Source organism: Etheostoma spectabile, chromosome 19 (genome assembly GCF_008692095.1).
Source record: "Etheostoma spectabile isolate EspeVRDwgs_2016 chromosome 19, UIUC_Espe_1.0, whole genome shotgun sequence".
Classification (NCBI taxonomy): domain Eukaryota; kingdom Metazoa; phylum Chordata; class Actinopteri; order Perciformes; family Percidae; genus Etheostoma; species Etheostoma spectabile.
This window is the reverse complement of record NC_045751.1, coordinates 66,738-83,086: the sequence shown is the minus strand read 5'-3', so window position 1 is coordinate 83,086 and position 16,349 is coordinate 66,738. Positions and strand designations below refer to the sequence as shown.

General features: G+C 40.4%; 2 protein-coding genes across 4 annotated transcripts; both read right to left on the bottom strand.

The window, feature by feature from the left end:
- Nucleotides 1-407: 407 nt before the first annotated feature.
- Nucleotides 408-13,852, bottom strand: LOC116669432 (signal-regulatory protein beta-2). Its single transcript, XM_032499316.1, has 8 exons — nt 13,636-13,852; nt 13,206-13,541; nt 12,784-13,116; nt 11,861-11,992; nt 11,721-11,752; nt 10,710-10,840; nt 1,846-1,851; nt 408-465 (listed from the first exon to the last, which is right to left on the bottom strand). Exons 1-8 carry the CDS (start codon nt 13,682-13,684, stop codon nt 408-410), a joined length of 1,077 nt encoding a protein of 358 aa, XP_032355207.1. The 5' UTR covers nt 13,685-13,852.
- On the bottom strand, nt 5,507-8,155 carry LOC116707067 (uncharacterized). 3 transcript variants are annotated; one of them, XM_032544217.1, is made up of 5 exons: nt 7,719-8,155; nt 6,882-7,577; nt 6,002-6,118; nt 5,864-5,907; nt 5,507-5,757 (listed from the first exon to the last, which is right to left on the bottom strand). In XM_032544217.1, the coding sequence occupies exons 1-5, from the start codon at nt 7,813-7,815 to the stop codon at nt 5,638-5,640; spliced, it is 1,074 nt and encodes a 357-aa protein (XP_032400108.1). In that variant the 5' UTR covers nt 7,816-8,155; the 3' UTR covers nt 5,507-5,637. The 3 variants fall into 3 exon arrangements, with proteins under 3 accessions (XP_032400108.1, XP_032400107.1, XP_032400106.1); XM_032544216.1 differs by having other exon boundaries at nt 5,507-5,747; nt 5,860-5,907; nt 5,996-6,118; nt 7,719-8,154; XM_032544215.1 differs by having other exon boundaries at nt 5,996-6,118; nt 7,719-8,154.
- Nucleotides 13,853-16,349: the final 2,497 nt, after the last annotated feature.

Below are 16,349 nucleotides of genomic sequence, written 5' to 3'. Positions count from 1 at the left end.
AAAATATTTCTCAAACCTAGTCACCGTAAATGAAAACATAAAAACACTGGCTTTAGGGCAGGCAGTAGCAATTATGTTCTTTAGTACTTCATCAATTTTTTTATTAATTTGATCTATAAACTATCAGGAAATATGACAAATGTTTAGTATGTTTGCTTGAAAAAGGACCAACAATCAACTGATTACTAAAATAGTTGCTGATTACGTTTCTAACGGTCGATTGTTCTTCATTTCAGCTCTAGTTGGCTTTGGGGTTTTAAAGCATTGTTCAATATTGACCTAGCATTTTCTCTGTGTTTCTGATTCATAATATTTGCTAAGAATTGTACTAAAACGGTACATGTATGGTAGGGGTGTTGAAATGAATCATTGCATCAATGCAGTGACAGACCATAATCGATTGTTGCCTACTGATGATGCTTGTTGATTTTCTGGATGCTTTTCTTATTTTTTTTTGTCTGTCTGCTGTGTTCAGACTCCGATACATTCAAGGAGTGTCTTTTTTTTTTAAGAGCAGGTACAATAAAAAACGGGGTTTATATCAAACTGGATCAAATCGTTGACAGGATTGTCATAATCAAAATCTAATTCGTGAGACGAGTAAAGATTCACACCCCTAATGTATGGTGACAATCTTACTGTGAACAATAATCCTGGTTCCGTTTCCAAACAACGTCTGTCCACATGACATCAGGACACAGTAGAAGGTTCCAGCATCATCAGAGCTGAGGTTCCTCAGGAGAAGCTCGTACACACAACTAGTCTCTCCACTCTCGGTCCTCTGGCAGCTCTTATTTCCAGAGTAGTAGATCATTTGCGGAGCAGAGGGATGAGAGCTTTTCAGCCACGTGACACTAATGTGTTCTGCTGCACAGCGGCCTGTGCGAACAGAACAGCTGAGAGTCACAGAGTCTCCTGGCTGGACGGGTCCAGACTCCCGCTGCTGGACGCTAGAGTCCCTGATCGGGTTTGCACCTTGGGGAAGAAATCAAAGGAACATTTAACTTACATTCAGCCAGTGGTGGAAGAAGTATTCAGATTGTAAATGTTGCTGATGTCAAACCATGTGACATCCGGAACATGTTGTTAAGGTATAATATGGTAAAAGTACTCCATGCAGAAAAATCTTCACATTTTGGAAACGGAAAACAATCCATACAGTTTGATTGATGCGTTTAATGGTCAAATAATTTTAGCTGGATTGTAGGACGTTACATTGTTGGGTACTTTAATTTATAATAAAACCGTATTGTAAAGTCCATGCATTTTGTGTGCAAAAATCTTAAATTGAAAAAACAGAAAGTCTAGACCACACTTTGTCATTTACAAAGACCCGACAATTCCCCATGAGTGAGCATTTTGTGCGACAGTGGTGGGGAAAAACTTCCTGTTTTAATTTATAAGGTAACTAAAGCTGTCAGATGAATGTAGCGGAGTAAAAAGTACATTATTTCCCTTTGAAATGTAGTGGAGTAGCAGTAGAAAGTTTTTTTTCTTTTACATGAAAAGTAAGGACTCAAATAAAGTACAAGGACTTCAGCGAATGTACTGAAATACAGTCCACCACAGGTAAAATTATCAACATTTTCTAATCTCAAACTGTGGAGAATAAATACCTGTTATCATCAAAAAGTTCCTTGTCCAAACTGAATGTCTCTTAAGTCCATCACTCCACAGTAGTATGTGCCAACATCTTCCCACGTTGTCCTCAGGATAGTCAGAAGACTGCTGATGTGGTCCGATTGGACCTCATAACGATGTGATTTGTCTTTAATTATTGTCAGATTATATAAAGTATCCGTGGAGGCCAGCGGCTGAAGTCTCCTCCCAGTGTTTAGTGTGTACCACACCCTGGTTCTGGCAGCACTTTTAATGTTACATGTAAAAGTGACGGTGTGTCCTAGCTCAACTGCTTGGAAAGCAGCTGGCTGAGAGATGTCACTTAGCTGCGCTTCACCTGAAAGATACAGAAAAGAACAAGTCACTTTGAAGTATGGAAATCCTCATTAAAAAAGATCCAACAGGTGGATTTTGAGTTACTTACACACAGACCAGAGCAGGGACATATTTAGAAGGCACACTGCCATCTTCTCAGCTTGCATCCCCATCCTTCACACAGCAGGTCTGACAAAGGTATAGCAGTGTCAACACTCTCACCACGCAGGGACATACGCTGCTGACTGCTGTCTGATTGGTTCACTAGATTCATCTACATTCACCTGATTGGCTGCTTGGGAAATCAAATAAGGTTGGTCACAATGCAACGAAAAAAGCTCCACTAGACCTAAGATTCACGTTATCAATATAGCATTATTTTAGTCTCGTCTTTAGCTGTGCTCAAAATCCAAATGTAATCTGTCTGTATTCATATCCATAAAGGAAGAAAGGTAATTATCAAAATTTAAATGACAAAATTAGGATATGTTGTGGTAAGTTCAGCTGCTTTTCTCCTCGCCCCTTATATGTCCTGTAACAGGAAGGACAGAAAGTTAGTATACAACCACATCCTTTTCATACTACATGTATTAAAAAAACAAAAAAACACCTGTCCATCATCAGTCTACTTGAAAGTTCTGTCACTGTGAGACTTCTTTACAGATGTGGATACACATGAGGATAATGAATAGCGACTGTAACTGTGGCAGCAGCATTAGGCTTCTCCAGCAGTAATCATGACATACCAAGTTATACGTCTAATACCTGGATCGATTCAGGTATTAGATATTATTAAACACAGACCTGAGACCCGTGGCAGTGAAACAAGACTTAGACTAGTAGCATATAATTCAGTCCCAGTCTGATTCAGGTCATGGATCAAGTCTTCTTTAGTGGCGATTTCAGGATTATTTTTTTTTTAAATTGGGGCGGCACAGTGGGGACCAATAATCAGTCCCGGGGGAAATTTTATCAGAGTACAGCATAGAAAATCTGTTAGGAATTTAGGAAATATTGGAATGATAGAACAACACAATGTGATTCTGCTGAATAAAACATCTCATTCGTTATTAGTTTCACTTGTTTTCCTTGAACGGTCACCTCCACTTTGGCAGTACACACAGCCATAAGACAATACAAAGTAGAAGCCAGCACGTGGCTTGCATAGACAACTGTAGTAGAAGGGGGGAAAGAAAAGTACGAAATAGCCCTTTTCAACGTATACAGGAAATAAAGGGTGGGGGAAGTGATAAATGAGACACACCTGTGAGCTGGGGGAAGCATGGAGGAGAACAGACTGAAGAATTAGAGTGGCAAAAGAATGAAATGACTAAACGTTGAATCCAGTTTTGGATATTACATTATAAAAAGAAACAATGACAGTTTATAAATGGAGTGACAGATATTTAAATTCTGGATTTACCAGAAATCTCCAGAGGAACAATGTGATGCTGTAAGTGTGCTGATTCTTTAAAGCGGGTTTGGAATGGATGAACTCTCCAGATGTGATTGTGGACTTCCTTGATTCTGTTGGACCTACCTAAGTCAAGATAAGTCTCATCTCTTGCAACTTTCTTGGCTTCTCATATTCTACTGCCTCTTCTGGTAATTTGCATTAGCCCTTATATTCTACCCTCGTGTTATGGTATATTATGTTGGGGTAGGAGAAAACAGTCACATTATAAAGCAGGGCTTGTGTTCTAACTATTATAAGGTATTTTCATATTGCATAAATTGTTTAGTAGTAGCGTCTATGGAACTGTCTTGGAAAGCAAGGTGTCTGTCTGTTTCTCTCTCTCTCTCTACAATTCATTCAATCAACTTTATACTATCAGGGTATATTGCTGGGTAACCAAGGGAACTTGTTTGGAATTTGGAGTAGTTTGGACAGCATTGCATATTAACAAATATGAAGAAAACTAAGACAGCACAATTTCAATTCAATTTTATTTATATCAATTCATAAGACGTTATCTCAAGACACTTTACAGATAAAGTAGGTCTAGACCACACTCTATCATGTACAAGGACCCAACAATTCTAGTAATTCCCCCCAGAGCAATCATTTAGTGCGACAGTGGGAAGAAACCTCGGACAGACCCAGGCTCTTGGGAGGCGGTGTCTGACGGGGCCGGTTGGGGGTGTGATGAATAGTGGCAATAATAGTCACAATAAAGATAATGGAAGAGTGACTAGGAATAGTAGTTCATGGCATAGCAGGGCACAGCAGGACGTAGCAGGATGTAACAGGGTACTGCTGAATGATTAAATAAAAGAAATGAATATTAATATTAAAGCTTCAGAGGCCTTCAATCAGGCATGTCTTCCGTGGCGGGCTACCAGTGATTACTACGCCTATTTGGAAACACTCAATTCTTGACCTGTATGTTTGTGACTGCTGGATATAGCACACTGACATATCACTGAACTTTTCTTGGCTTCGATAAACGAGCACGAGCCTTGTGAGTTTGCATCGTAACCAGTAACAGGTAAAGGTAGTAGTACAATTTTCTCTTCTGAAAAGTAATTCAGTAGTAGTGAAGTAGAAGTATATTGACTCAAATACTGTACTCAAGAACAAAATGATTTGAGTCTTTTCCTTTCACGCCACTATCTACGTCTATTCTGCTACATTTCACAGATATATATTGTACTCTTGACTCCACTACATTAACCTGACATTTTTAGCTACTAGTTACTTTACTCACTTAATTACGATTTTGCACACAAAACACATATAGTTTATACAATCATCCCCAACAATATAACGGCCTGCAAATCCAGTCCAAATAATTAGCTGATTAAACACAGAACTGTTTGGATTGTTTCCAGTTTCTAAAACTAGAGGATGTTTCTGCATTGTGTACTTTTACTACTTTAAGTGCATTTTCCTGATGATACTGATGATACTTTTACTCAAGTAACATTTGCAATGCAGGACTTGTAGTTGTAACAAAGTATTTTTTATAGTGTGGTATTAGTACTTTTTGCATAAGGAGAGGATCGGAATACTTCTTGTACTTCTGGTAATACCACTGGTAGTAGTTGAGGTGCATATTACATGCTACGAGGGCCTTGTGTGAGTTATTTCAGGGTACAATGGCTCTGGAGAACGCTGGAAACAGTGAAGCAGGAGCCCAAGCAATCGGCTGGGGCACTGCACTAGTGGAGCAAACACACCTCAGTCTATTCTGTATGTGTGAACTGAGACGTTCTGATGTAAAGACATCCTGCCTGAAAACCGCACATCGCCTGACATCTCTCTTACTGTTACCTGCAGATAGCTTCTTACGTCTCTGGGGTTTGTGGCAGCATGTACAAAAAACAACAACAACCTACAAAGAATGTGCTGTGGTAACTTTGGCCTTCTGTATGCACTGGACATGTGATGTCAAAGATGCAAGGCTGTTTACAGTCGTGGAAACTCAGTAGCTAAACCAAGCAGCGCCGCAGAGGTGTGAGTGTAGTTCTGCAACAAGTGGTGTGACAGTGGAAATCAGTGAATCTCTCTGGCAATCAGAAGAAAAGTCTTTCTTTTTTATTTTTTTCAGTGGAAGAGCTTAGTTCATTGCAAGTCAAGCCTTTGTATTTATTGAATTTGCTGGAATCATAAGCTTGTTTTGGAAAAATTCAAATGACCCTTTTGTGAAATGTCTTTCTACACAGAAACAAAGTACAGGCACACAGTACACGTGTCCAGCTCTACTGCTTTACACTCGAGTACACACATTCAGTATTGGTGCTGTCCCTCTGTCTTCTTGATCTGTTGCCCATGTCATCCCTTAAAGCAGCGTAATGAAGGTTGTCTGCGTCTTGGCATAACTGGTAACGAAATATAAAATGGTTCATCAATATTATTAAAGATACGGCCCAAGAAAACTGTGTTAAACACTGCAGGTGTCATGGATGGATAGAAAACGATACTTACCGCTATATTCGGAGTAGAAGTTGCTGAAAATGTTACATTACACTCTGGTTGTGACACACAAAATGAAAGCTATGTTATTTAAATGAAATATTCACTCAATACTTGCAGTCATATTCAAAGAGTAACAGTTACCTGTACCTTGGCAGCTTCTTTTGTTCACCTGGTACACTAAGAAAGCCAGTAAAACACTCAGGAACGTGGTGAATGCTAAAGCTGCACTCAAGAAATAAATCCAGACAGGAGAGTCTCCCTTATCTGTGGAGAGACGGACAGCAGGAGATATTAAAGAGCTTTGATGTTTTCTATAAGAAAAGTTTGCATTTTTTCAAGTATATCTTCAAAAACAATGCTGCCATGCCGATTTGTACAAGTTACGGGTTCTTTTCCCTCCTAGTGTGCTAGCCACAAAGAGATCTCCTCAGTCATTTTGATTGGTAATGAATAGTGGACCGAAAGCACAGCAGTGTGACTTAGACAAAAAAAGGTGTTCCAAATAGAATACTTGATGCCAACATGCCGATTGAAAGAAAAAATTGGACTATTTACGTCCAGTGAAGAATCCATCTTCAGGGACAAAATCCATGGTTTATCTTCCAATATTAATTGTTTTTAGTAAAAAAATCCCCACTTTGGGTTTCCAAGGAAATTATTTCCATGCTGAGCTGCTGCAAAGCCATACTTGCTAGAGAACTGTAGGCATGTTGGATGCAAAACACCAGCAATATTCATACATGCAATGCCAGGACAAAGATCGGGCTATCTCCAAATGCTGAAGCTTTGTGATGGCTTGGGCTAAACTTTGGAATATGTGCACAAAACAAGGACTGTAGATTTTGTCCCCTGTCTCCCACTGTAGAGTTGCGCTAAGGAATCACTTTATGGTCACTAAAGACATTGGTATAACAATAGGGAGAAGTAATTCCTCTGTATTGTATTAAGAAAGATAAGAAAAATACAAACCCAGGAGTTTTCATTGCAATTCATCAAATGAGAAAACCTTGGCAAGAAAGTTACTTACCCTCCAAGTCCAGCTTTGTCCCGTTTCCAAACAGAATGTGTCCACATGAGGCTACAGCACAGTAGTAGGTCCCAGCATGAGAAAGATTCAGACTCTTCATCGGCAGGTTGTAGACACAGGTGTGTGTTTGTGTGTTGGGTTTCCTCTCACACTGATCAGTCCTGTCTCCGTGGGTGTAAATGAGTCCTGGCTGAGATTCTTCTGACTTCTTGAACCAGTAAACACTGTGTTCTCCATCACAGGTCTCGGTGTGTACTGTACAGTTGAGAGTCACAGAGCCTCCTGGCTGGATGCTCTCAGACGCTGACTGGTGGACCGTAGCTGGGACCTTCCAACCTGAACCTTCTACACTGACTGTAGTGCCCTCATAAAATTCAAAGTCATATAAGTTGCTCCCTACGCAGTAGTAACTTGCTGAGTCTGAAATTTGCAGATCTAAAATCTTCAAGAAAAATGTATCATTTATTTTTCCCTGGGAGAACCGTGAGTGGTTGTTGAATTCATCTTGAAAGGTTCCGTAACCACTATGCCTATAGAACGAAGACATCAGCTTTGGTTTCTGTCCCAGAGTTTGCTTATACCAGTAAAACATCGATATTGCTATATCCCTGTCACAGACACAAGTCAAAGTCACCCGTTCCCCAACCTTAGCTGACTGAAAACGTAATGAAGACTGTTTTAGAGTTGTCATGTGAGCTGAGGAGAAAAATGAGACAAAGCAAATACACAAGTTCATTTGAAATTTAATACTGGTATGTTGCTGTGATCTGTATTGCAGAATGCATGGAAACATGGCTTTAGTTTAAAGTAAACCACGACAATAGAAAAACAACTTACCCAGATTCGCCACAAACAGACATGTGAAATACAAAGCAAAGTTCGGAGGTGTCATCGTGCTTGAAATGCTGTGCGGAATGATTTGAACTCTGTACATTCTCCACTCTTCACAGAGAAGGCTGCGTCTGATTGGCCAATCAGATTTGGAAAAAGTGAACACACGTTCAGTGGCCCCCACATTGGCACCGGTGTTCTCATCCACAACAACAGTAACGACAACATGATGCTTGAACCTGACCTTGATCAATGAAACATAAATCTCCTAGGGTGTCCGTACAATGAGGCCTATGTTTGCTAGCATTTAAAGATATTGTGACCTATTTACTGCATGTGGGCAAAATACTAACTGTTGTAACTGCTTATCATTGCTGATTGGTAACTACTTGCCACATAAACATAGGCATACAACATTGGAGGGAACAATTTTCAAGTTATTCAAGAATATTTACCCTGATTTTTAATGTTATTCCTCTGACTTTCTGATCCACAACTAGTGTTTTTTTCCATGGTCCAACACAAAGAAAGTAAGTAAGGTGTTGGAAGAGACTGTTTTTAGCTAGAAATGAAAGGCTTAACGGTCATTTACAACTAGAAATAGACAATCGTGTTTAAAATGCAGGGTTTGACACGTGAAAGTGTGTTCACATAAATAAATACATATTAGTGATGCGCGGGTCAGAGTTCTTTAACACCTGCACTCACCCGACCCGTTATGAGATCCAATCAACACCGCCCAACCTGACAGAAAAGGGTCACTGTTGTGATTTGGCAGCACATAGTTGAAAATGTAAAATTCAAAACTGACACAAAAAGAATAACCCAAGAAGAAATAAATGGATGTAATGATGAAATAAACAATGTACATAACGGTGCATAATGTTCATCCCAACTTGTTTGCAATGGTTTCCCTGGTGATTATGTAAGTAACCACTGATGTGCAGACAGATGAGTCAACGGCGTACGCTACACATACTGTATGTATCTTTTTTTTGGGTGTGAACTCCTGCAGGAAATGCATTAAAGAAAGCTTCACTCTCAGGGGAGTAACTCTGCTATTTTACTTCCTTTTGCATTCTTGCACCATTTACACCTTTCTTTATGAGATGCATGACCCTCATTTCACACAGCTGAATTCTCGTTAGCTCTCGGCTTCTGTCTGAGCCCCTGCATGCTGTGGCCCGCTGGCCACAGGCCGGTCTTCCTGTGTTCAAGTATAGGACTGAAGTTTCCAGCAGCGGAAATCTGATCTCAATAGTTCACACATGATTCACCACAGGAGTCAGAACAACAGTCAGATGCAGAGAGCTGGCTACTTTAAAGGTTGCACCCTCCGCTTACATTTCTGGTTAGAAAAGGGGTATAAATAGACCAGAGGGGATTTCTGAGCATGCTCTACCTGTGCCTGCAATGCTGTGTATTGTTTTTTTCTTTTGGCACACACTAAAGCCTAGACTGCCTGTTTGACACCAACTGAAGTTTTTTTTTTCTTTTTGCCTTCTGTACTTTGCTCTTTCTCTTTGATGTCTTTTGTGAAGGTTCCAGTGGGTGAATGAAAGGCTCTGCAACTCCAAAGTAATGTCAAGCAATGTGACGTTGCAACTTATTACTTACTTTATTCTGTTGCTGGCACAAATAGTAACTATTTACTTTTGTCACTTTTGACACTTAATCAGTGAAGCACTTATAATTAAAAACAAAAAGCTGTCACAGTCAGAATCAGATTTATTGGAATGAAGTTTATGTAAACATACAAGGAATATGACAAGGTATGTGATTTTCACTGCTTTGACTGTACATAAAACAAGAACAAAGCTGGACCAAGGTAAAACATTTTATGTACATGTGTACATAGTGCATCCATACATACAACAATGGCATTTGTAAGACTGTAGTGCAATAGAGCAAAGTGCAAGGGGTGCTGGCATAATCATGTATTCTCCCCTTCTATCATCACTACGCTATACTACATTGAAGGGGCCAACTTGCTTAAATTACAATCACATATAGTGCAACCCACCCCAAAAGAATGCAATTCATCTGCTTAGACTTTGAGGGGCTTAACATTCTGAAAAATTCACCAAAACTGACGGTTGCATCAATTTTGGTGAAACTTTACGTAATTTAAGGGTTTCGGGAATATGCGCACAAAAATGGCTTGCTAGCGCACCCCACAAAATAAAATAAATTGAGCCCCTGCAGTACATCTGCTCTTGACTCAATGTGCTCTAAAGTCATTTATTTTTTACATTTATGATGTAACAACGGTACCATGGTTACCTCAGGTGCCCAGCCAGAGCGTGAGCAAGGAGAAATGGCTACAGGAGAGAGCGACCGATTTCACAAACATGGTCGGGTGTTAGGAAAAAATTACGTGCCGTAAATCCAGCATGGTAAGTCGGATGCTATATAAAGCTGTAGAAAGAACATAATGACAGGAAGGTGAGCTGCCATTCCATCGATCAGCTTATTATTTTGACAGTTAACTAGTCTGGTGTCTCTCTTAGACCCGGAAGACAAATGCAACTATCTGTGACAATGCCTTTCATTTATTTTGGTACGTATTTCAGCACCATGGACAGAGGGCGAATGTCCACATTTAACACAGCAAGGCACAAAAACACACATATGATTACTTGTTATACTATAAAGCTGTCGGAATTATGGGTCAGTACATTCAGGCATTCCTACTCCTTCAGTCTAGCCTACAAATGTAGATGCACTCTAGCGGCAGCAAATGTAATCACATTGTGTATAGTTGGTGGGCGGGCTTAACATAACAACAGCAGAGTTGAGACGGTTCCGCGTGAATTCCCTGCTACTTGACAACAAACAAGATGGCTGCTGGCGAACAGGGGTCTTTTGAATCGGCTTTGGCCGCAACTCTGGGAGACTTGGAGTTAGGCACTGAGGTCATTCTTTAAATAGGTAGATTTTTGGAGACCGGCTACTGCAAAAGTTTAATCTATTAACTAGCGTTGCTACAGTTGCAACTGTCGGTTCTGTTGACAGTATCTGAGGTTGGAATACACTACGGAGTCTTCACAGTATTCACCTCTAGCTTGTCTGGTGGGGAAGCGTCTAGGGGCCAAACACACAGGTGCATAGGTTACTGTATCAGTAGTCTGTGAAAAAAAAAAAAAGAAAAACACTTGAGTATGGCCATAGAAAGACGTGGTGCAAATCAAACCAAGACATTCTCGATCCCAACTCCGCTTGGCATTACTTTTTTAATTTTCTGAGAACCCCTTTGGCATAATTTTTCAATGCGCTTGGACAGGAACTGTTGCCATACCGCTCTGATTCTGGACTCCTTGGCGTCATTTGTTGACGTGCAGGGTAAAGCCACTTAGGTGAGGTAAGTAAAAGTCATGGGTGGGGTTAAAACATGTTCGTTTAAGTGACATACAAGACAACAATGGGACATGAACCCTTACCTCACTGCACTCGAGATGCTATGCCTGAGGCCCCCCAGGACGCTTTGAAGCCAATTGAACAACAGTTGACAAACGGTGGAATTGCAACTCTGGTCTGTCACAAGGCCAAAAAAATACTTTTTCCCATTGACTTGAAATGGCGACAGACACATTTGTAAACCAGAGGATCAAATTGTTTTTGAGTGTCACAACCCCAACAAAATGACTCGGATCGGATTGATTATTAATTCTATCCATTTGGTTTGATAGCATTTGGAAAGTCTATGAGAGCCGCATAATTAAATGATTTCATCCCCGTTCAAGTTAGTAAAGTGCTGACTCGGCTGGCGGAGGTCTTTAGAGCGCCTGCTCCGTGGTGCGCTCAGTTAGGAAGTAGCGGCAATCATCTGGGTAATTTTGGACTTGATGAAGGCTTCATGCGCCACTGTGTAACTCTCAAAGGAATGAACGGGCCTCTGCCTTATGCAGGCATTGTGCTTTAGTATCTGACTCCGAGGGCCACCTACCAGGCGTTGGGAGTGAGAAAGCCTTGATCAAACACAAAGGTTACACACAGCTGACAAATTACCTGATTGCCTTCAGAAGATCCATCTGTTGCCTCTGAAGAAACAAAGAAGTCAGTTCAGTTACTGGATGCAGGATACATGTAATCAAACGTGCTTGTGATTCTGCTGCAGAGATACAGCTGATCATTACGGTTTGAAATACCGGTGGAATCTTTCCTCTGAGTCTTGCAAAGTTTCCAGATAAGGATGAGTGTCACAATCCCCAGAATGATGTTTGACAGCATCAAAGCAATCACAGTTGGACTCGGTTCAGATAGTTTGGTGTCAGCGCTTTCTGCAGAAGAAAATAAAGGGTAAACTAAATAAAGGCTTAACTTAAATAGGCTTAAACTAGCAGTGCAAAATTCTCCATTTATAAAATATATAAAAAAAAGACATCGGAGTTACATTCTAACACATTCTTACATTCTCATTCCAATGTCTATAGGTCACTTACTGTTATATCCTGCAGTGTTCAATATATAAAAGGTCAGTTCACCCAAAGTGCACGCAGAAAACATTCCCCTCTGGTATAAATCCATAAAGTTTTGGTTTATTGAGGATATCTGTCACCTCATGTCAATACAGCAGCATTGTATTCCAAAAACAAATTGCATTCTGCAACAAGAGACTTTTTTTTTCTTTTCTTTTTTAAGCAATCTCAAATATTTTGATTTAACTGTGTTTTTGTTGCCTTACCCTGGCCATTTTACAAAAATTGATGGCTAATTGCATAAATTACAGTTAAATTAAGTTTATTTTTCTTAACCCCAATTTTTCCCAAACCTTAACCATACCATAAAACCACTTTTCATCATTGATTAATCTGCTGATTATTTTCTGGATTAATCATTTGGTGAATTGAATGTCAGGAAATAGTGTCAGATGTTTTGTATTTTTGTTTGAAAAATGACCAATGATGAATTGATTATCAAAAAAGTTGCTAATTATTGTTCTGTTAATCGACTTACGGAATAATCAGCCCGTTGATTCAACTCTAGCTGGTTTTGGTTTTGCAGCAATTTGCAGAAATTGGAAGTACTTTGGACTTAAACTCTACATGTATGATGACAGTTCCTTTCTTACTGTGAACAATAATCCTGGTCCCGTTTCCAAACAGCGTATGTCCACATGACGTCAGGACACAGTAGAAGGTTCCAGCATCATCAGAGCTGAGGTTCCTCAGGAGAAGTTCGTACACACAGCTAGTCTCTCCACTCTCGGTCCTCTCGCAGCTCTTATTTCCAGAGTAGTAGATTTGTGGAGCAGAGGGATGAGAGATTTTGAGCCACGTAACACTCATGTGTTCGGCTGCAAAGCGGCCTGTGTGAACAGAACAGCTGAGAGTCACAGAGTCTCCTGGCTGAACGGGTCCAGACTCCCGCTGCTGGACGGTAGAGTCCCTGATCGGGTTCGCACCTTGGGGAAGAAATTAGAGAACTATGATCATTAGCTTTATTTTCACAATCAGCTGAAATCGGGGTGCTGTTAGGAGAGAGAGTGAATACCTTCCAGCGTCAAAAAGGTTCCCGATCCAAATTGAATCTCGTTTAAGTCCTTGACTCCACAGAAGTATGTTCCAACGTCTTCCCATGTTGTTGCTGAAATGTGGAGATGGCTATTGATTTTGTCAAATTTCACTGAATAACGGCGCTGAGATTCCTCAGGAAATATACTCCGATTATAGAAATTATCGAATGCTACCACAAGCTGCAGTCCCATCCCTGTGGTGAATTTGTACCACACTCTTTTGTTCAGGCTACTCTTTACGTGGCATTCTATAGTAGCCGGGTTTCCAAGCTTCACTGTTTGGAAAGGAACAGGCTGAGAAATTTCTGCTGCACCTGCAATATACAGAGAGAATTTAAGTCTGTCTGTCTGTCTGTCTGTCTGTATACGCTCATGAAAAGATTACACAGGTGGATTTCTGGTACTTACACAAAGGCCAGAACAGGAGAACATTCACAAAGTAAAGCCTCATCTTCATGTGCTTCACTGGTCCGGCTTCTCCTCCTCAGCAGTTCTGACTGACTGAAGAAACAGTAGCAGCACATGTACCAGATTCACCACTTGTCCTACATTCCGCCACATCCGTCAGATCTGATTGGTTCATCCACCTCACCTTCCAAAACATGTTTGCTAGTTCACATCGAGGCAAAAAACCCCACCATCAAGATGTGTTTTCACACTGTTTCTACAGTCTGCTTGCTCTGTCTATAGAGACAATAAGGGCCTCTTTGATTTTGATTTGATGTTTTTAAGTGAAAGCAGGTAAACCACAATGAGGTTGGCATAATGGAAACTGCAATTTAGATGCATACTTTCCAGAAGAATGGAGGACTTTGTAATAGGTCCGGAAACTGAAAGTGTGTTTCTAAGCAAAAGGGTGGTAAGAAAGGAAATAAGTATGGGTAACAGATCAAGATAATACCTTATGTAACAACGGCTGTACCATAGTACTTGGTTGGACTGACTCGAATATGGTGAGCCAAGAAAAAGCGTACAAAAGTACAAGAATGTCCAGCCTTGTTATTGGTCGGATATGCCTGGGGGCGGGAGCAAGAAAGTAAAAACCGGAAGAAGGTCCCGTGTTCTGGTCTAGTGGTCAAATAAGCTAATTTATTTAAATTCTACACTTTTTTGTGAGAGACGTTACTTTATCTGCTCTGATCACCAAGACTCCGCTCTGCTCTGCCGGCCCCTGTCTCCAAATTTAGCGGCAGCAGGTTTGACTACGGAGATTTTAGTCTGTAATATGCAGAGCATTATCTAATTAAATATTTGCTAACTTGAAGACATTTCTAGTACAGCAACGTAAACATTGGATGAAGCCAGGTTTCTGATTCTTGTTTCATGTTGTTGACACATTTATCAAAGGTTTTTAGGTAATTTTGGATATCATGTTATTCAAATCAAGCTTTAGATGACATGAACAAACCCCTCTGTAAAAACCTTGAATATAGCGGAATATGTTAGTGCTAAGTACAGTAGACGTCTACCATTTTGAGAAAACAGCCTTTAGTGGTGGTTTTATATTTATTTATGTATTTTTGACCTTCTTTATGGTTCTTTAGACTGTTGTAAAACCCCAATACCATTAATGCAATTAGACTTTTTAATATGTATTCATCTAACTAACTTACATTTTAACAGCAGGGGACTCGTAACATCCTTAACAGAAAACAGTCACAAAGTATGAAAGGATAAAACAATGTTAAGTGTGTTTCTGAGCTGTTCAAGTCGACCTCTGACAGTACATAAGGAGAGACACATCAAAACAGAAACTTCAATGAAATTTTAATTTTTATTAATAAAATAGCCTACAAAACCAGGTGTAAACAAATGCAGTCACTGCAGGAATTGATGAACTTCTAACATTAGGAAAGTTTTTGGTGTGGGAGGGAACCAGGGGACTTGGAGTAAACCTATGCAATCACTGCATGGAATATTAGCCAAACTGAGAAAGTGTGTTGGACGTTGGGGGGACTTGGAGTAAATCCATGCAATCACTGCATGGATTAATAAAGTTTTAGGAATATTCGCCAGCATAGGGGGACAGGGGGACTCCATGCTACCAAAATATGACCCCACAGTATCACATCTGGGAGCTGATTTCTTCTTTTAGGGAGTCCTGCTGTCTGCGGTTGTTCTCCATCTTCAACCTCATCGCTGTACACTTCCCCTCCAGAGCTTTTTCGTTTTCCACCTTTTTATTAATCTTCTGTAGTTCTTTCTGAAGGGCCTTATTCATCCGGTTCAAGGTGTTTTTCTCCACTTTCAGGGAACTGTATGTGTTGGCCCAAACGCTCTCACCTCGGAGTGTGTTGCCGAGCTCCTGAACTTTAAGCTGCAGAGCGCTGTTTTCTTGGCTCACTGCTTCGTTCTCTGACTTCAACTTGTTGTTTCGTTCCTCCAGAGTTTCTTCTTCAGAAAACTTTTTCTCCAGCTTCTGGAGTTCTTTCTGCAGAGTGTTCTTCTGGTTCGTGAGAACTATTTTCTCTGCCTTCAGTGATTTATAATTCACCTTAAATGCATTCAAAACTATGAGGTTGTCATTGAAGTTTTGGATTTCCTCAGTGGCTTTGTTGTTCTGGAGCATCAAGTCGTCTGTCTGTTGTTTCAGAACTTCATATTTGTGCTTCCAGTCTTCTTCATTCAGAAGCTTTTTAAAAACATTAGAATGGGTTTTACCCAGGGCTCGGTTTTGTGCCTGCAGAACTTTCTCTTCAGCTTCCAGTTCTACGTAACTGTTCTTTAAATGTCTTTTAATCCTGAGCTGGTCGTTTACGACTTGTATTTGCTGATTCAAATTACTGTTGTCTTTCTTCAAAACGTCCATGCGGTCCATTGTTTCCCTGTACAAGTCACGCCAGATGTTTAAATTGTCCGATTTATTTTTGAGAGACTGGAATTCCTGGAGCAAGGCATTGTTTTCACAGCTCATGTGTTCATTTAATGCCTTGACTGCCTCTATCTCTTCCTCCAAATTGTTATCATTCTGGATATTGTTGTGCATCTCCTGAATCTGATGTCGCAAAGCCTCATTCTGCTGGCTAATCGCCTCTTTCTCGGCTTTTTCATCGTTGTAGGATTGCCGATGCCTCTCCTTGAGCTCCAGGAGCTGGCTTTGCAGGGCGGTGTTTTGCTGGCTC